The sequence below is a fragment of the Endocarpon pusillum genome (genome assembly GCF_000464535.1).
Source record: "Endocarpon pusillum Z07020 unplaced genomic scaffold scaffold1352, whole genome shotgun sequence".
Taxonomy (NCBI): Eukaryota; Fungi; Ascomycota; class Eurotiomycetes; order Verrucariales; family Verrucariaceae; genus Endocarpon; species Endocarpon pusillum.
Genome location: NW_006916000.1, coordinates 145,819 through 149,549, shown reverse-complemented (window position 1 = coordinate 149,549; position 3,731 = coordinate 145,819). Strand labels below are relative to the sequence as shown.

The window sequence follows — 3,731 nt, the reverse complement described above, 5'->3', positions numbered from 1 at the left end:
TAAATTCCCAAAGTTTCTGCGCTATTTTTAATTGAGACCAGCTTTCATTAGTTAAATGCCAAGCTTTAATATCCCTTTAGCAGGTCTTTTTTGTTCCTTTCTGGATTGCCTCCCCTTTCTGGTATGCTTTCCCTTTTCTGGAGTGCCCTCCATTTTGTGGATGCCTCCCTTTTGCGAATGTCTCCCTTTTGGGAATGCCTCCCTTTTGGAGTACCTCCCATTCCAACAAGCTAACTATAACTAGGACAGGACAGGAGATGGGCGACGCGCCACGTTCAAAGCCACCGTGTTTCATCCGTGACCGACAAGGAATGATCCCGTGGCCACCAAACCATGCCGCCTGCAGGGCATTGCCATACCATCCTCCTTAAGCATTGACATCTGCTCCGTCGAAGAGGATCTGGCAGTCCCAGTCGCATGCAGCCGATTCAGCCAGCCAAGCATTAACCTCTAATCGATCTAGGCCAAGGAATTACGACCTCCTCGGCGTCAGTAGTAGAAAAGAAACATAAACCGTTTAGCCATCTCTTTGGTACAGCCCTGGGTGGCCCATCCACAGAGCCATTGTAATCTATTTCCAGAGATGTATATTTTGAGCAACTGCTCAGCAGAAGATTCCCTTGGGTAATTTCCTTTGCGGGGGCCCAAGACGTTAAAGCGAAGCACTCGTTACTCTGCCGATCGACTCTATCTCTGACGAAAATTGCAGTATAGGGAGAATTCTTATCATCACAGCAAACACATCCCAGGCGGAGCTGTCTGCCATCTCGAATGGCTCGAGCTACGCTGATTGCCATCACGTACATGATATGTTTCCAAGTCCAGTCTTCCACGTAACCATCTGGCGCGATATTCTCAAGAAAATCCATCAGGAAGCGCGCGAGTACTCGATACGATCTACTCTCACCATAGAGGAGCCAATCAACGAGAATCCAGAGCGCTTGATGTTCATAATAATCGAGGCATTTGCGTGAATGTTCCCAATAGTGATGTCTGTTGATTTTCTCACGTATCTTCGGATGGAGGTGACACTTATTGATTATCCTCCCCATCGTAGAAAAATGGTGTGGATCGATTTTCTTCCTCAGTTTCCAGATGATGCCCTTGGTTTTAATTCCAGCTCGAGATAACGTGACGTTCGGAAAGCGGCAATGTTTGATAAATGTAAGTCCCTTCTCCTCAAGAGGTAGCTCAACATTCAAAGTGTTATGCTTCAAAAATTCGAATATATTGCCAATAAAGTGTTTTCTAGGGGGCGAGTTATGGCGCAAAATCTCACCATTGAGGACATAAAGCGTGAGAATCGAAAGACTTAAACTCTCCCTTTCTTGCTGCAGTTTGTTGGTATTCAGTCGTTCTGAGTAGTCACAAGCGTTGGGGGCGATTGCGAGGATATCGGAGGTATATTCCATATTCCGTCTCCCAATTTCCTCGAAGATGGTCGGCGACATGGCCTCTAGAGTCATGCCAGCAGTGTTGCGAGGGAGCAAGATGTTGTATTTTCCCGCCTTCTTCAGGATCTCTGTACACTTATTTTTCTCCCCTTCCGAAACTCCAGCTCGTTGACGAAACGCTAGACAGAATCGAGTGGCTTCTTCACGGAATTCAACAGCTCCCACTTCAAGCTCGCCAGGAATATTGCCGAATCCCATAGACGACGATTTTAGGCGAGTTGATTGTGATGAGCGGATAAGAAGGCGCATGCGAACTCCGGAGAGGTACTCTTCTTGGAAGATCCAGGCCCTTTCCCACCACATGTCCTTTACTATCAGATCAAGGACTTCTAACACTTTCCGAGCCTTCTGGAGAGAAACGGCCAAACTGTATTCGTCATTTCCTCGACGGTTCTGCCATTCCGTAACGCAACTTCCGCACATCAGATCGCGAAGACATTCTACTTCTTCCTTCGAATCAATGCGCACAAATAATAAACCAAGCGACAGCGCGCTTTGCTTATATATCATGTCCATTGATTGGATTGCAATTTCTTTTTCATCACTGCCATCTAGCTGGTCGATACATAGTTTATCGATCCAGAAAGGCATACCTTCGACATCGGCAAACTTTGTGACCCTATCTAGCACCACATCTTGAGGATATTTAAGTTCTTTCATGTCACAGTCCGGCTCGATCCGATACTTCCCTGTCACGACATCGTTAGGCCTAGGAAGCTGCCAAGGGCAAGACACGGCAATATAACCCTGTCGCGGTTGAACATAACGTAGCTCGATTGCTCCATCCACATCGTCCCAAAAATACTGTCCATTTCTTCTCTTACGTCTTTTCTCAACACATCGTCGATTCAATGTCTTTCCTCCGGATGAGTAACCCTTTCTCTGAATGTCCAACATTCGGTGATACACAGGCTTGTCCAATTGCGCACATACATCCCGAAAATCCCAGTCAATGTCGTTCCACATTGGTTCGATCGATCGAGTGGGAGGCGTTATGAAGCGGTTCGCATCTAAAGAGCGGCACTGAGCATAAGAAATATGACTTTTCAATTTCTTGGGGTTCAGTGTGCTCAGTGTTGCGAGAAATTAAGAATTCGTGGCCGACAAGGTAGGTTTCCTCTAATCGCGAGGCAGGGTTATACTACAGCTTTTTGTGCCGCATGCGTCTCGCTGGGAGAAGTTGTCAACTTGGAAAGAAGGTCACGTATGCACGGGTGCGGGAGGAACTTCGGGTATGCGTTGGGACCGCCAACTTCGGAGCTGGGATCGCCCGCTTCGGATAAACTCGATTTAGTCAGTGATCCTTGGCGGGAACAACGTAGGGATCGCATTACCCGTATCTCCTCTCTAGTAAAATTTTCTTTATTTGATTGATTCTGCTGTGCTCCGGATCCGGTTTCTGTATAGAATTCCTTGGTGTTTCTCCTCTATCATGGCCCTGTGGACTGCGCACCCCGACTACCCTGAGCATGTCAAGGAGGAGCTCGAGGCTCGTGTGAAGTCGCCTGCGCCCTCTTTCTTAATCGCTCTTACCAGCAGTGCAGTATTCAAGAGCTGGCCAAAAATGGGGCGCCTACAGCAAAAGCTTTGGAAGCAGAAAAGACTGCAAAACATAGTACTCATAAATCTACAGAATTTACAGGGCCTGCAGGGCAGAGCTGAACGCATTCTCAGTGAGGAATTAGGGCAAGCCAGTGAGTGCCCTATATCAATACTCTATTAATGGAGGCGACGTCGACTCCTTCCAAACAGGTTTGAGGCCCAAAATGCCTATGTTGTAAGGGAAAAGGGCAGGTGAACTATCGGTTAAGGATGTCAGAAGATGTGTTCCGAGGGGCGTTATAATGAGAGCAGATTTGAAGTACCTCGACCGAATTTAATCACACAGGGAGTTTCATCGCATTGGGATGTTGATCAGTTAAGGGACGACAGCTAAACGACAAACGTGACAGTGCATCTGCATTTTATCCGGAGCATAGAAGAAGGCAGGGAAAAGGAGGCAGGAACATCAATTTCTTTCGGCCATGAAGATGAAATGACGCGAAATATATTGATTGGAAGTTGAGATCCAGTAGCATGACCGGATGAAGCTAGCTGCCGATCAAGTGGAAAGCTTATCTGTCAAAATAAAAGACAGGTGTCTTGCACTTGGTGGAAGCCGATCCTGTAACACTCAAGGTGGAAACATCGCTCGACTTGAGGTCTGGCCTGACTGGGAAGCTCGTCCGTTCGTCTCGCTGCCCACTTGAGCTTGGAAGAAACCGCGGGGAAAGTGAT

At 47.3% G+C, this 3,731-nt stretch overlaps 1 protein-coding gene across 1 annotated transcript; it reads right to left on the bottom strand.

The window, feature by feature from the left end:
• Nucleotides 1–443: 443 nt before the first annotated feature.
• Nucleotides 444–2,420, bottom strand: EPUS_06618 (uncharacterized protein; the record flags this gene model as incomplete). Its single annotated transcript, XM_007801766.1, has 1 exon — nt 444–2,420. One exon carries the CDS (start codon nt 2,418–2,420, stop codon nt 444–446), a length of 1,977 nt encoding a protein of 658 aa, XP_007799957.1.
• Between the last annotated feature and the right edge of the window lie 1,311 nt (nt 2,421–3,731).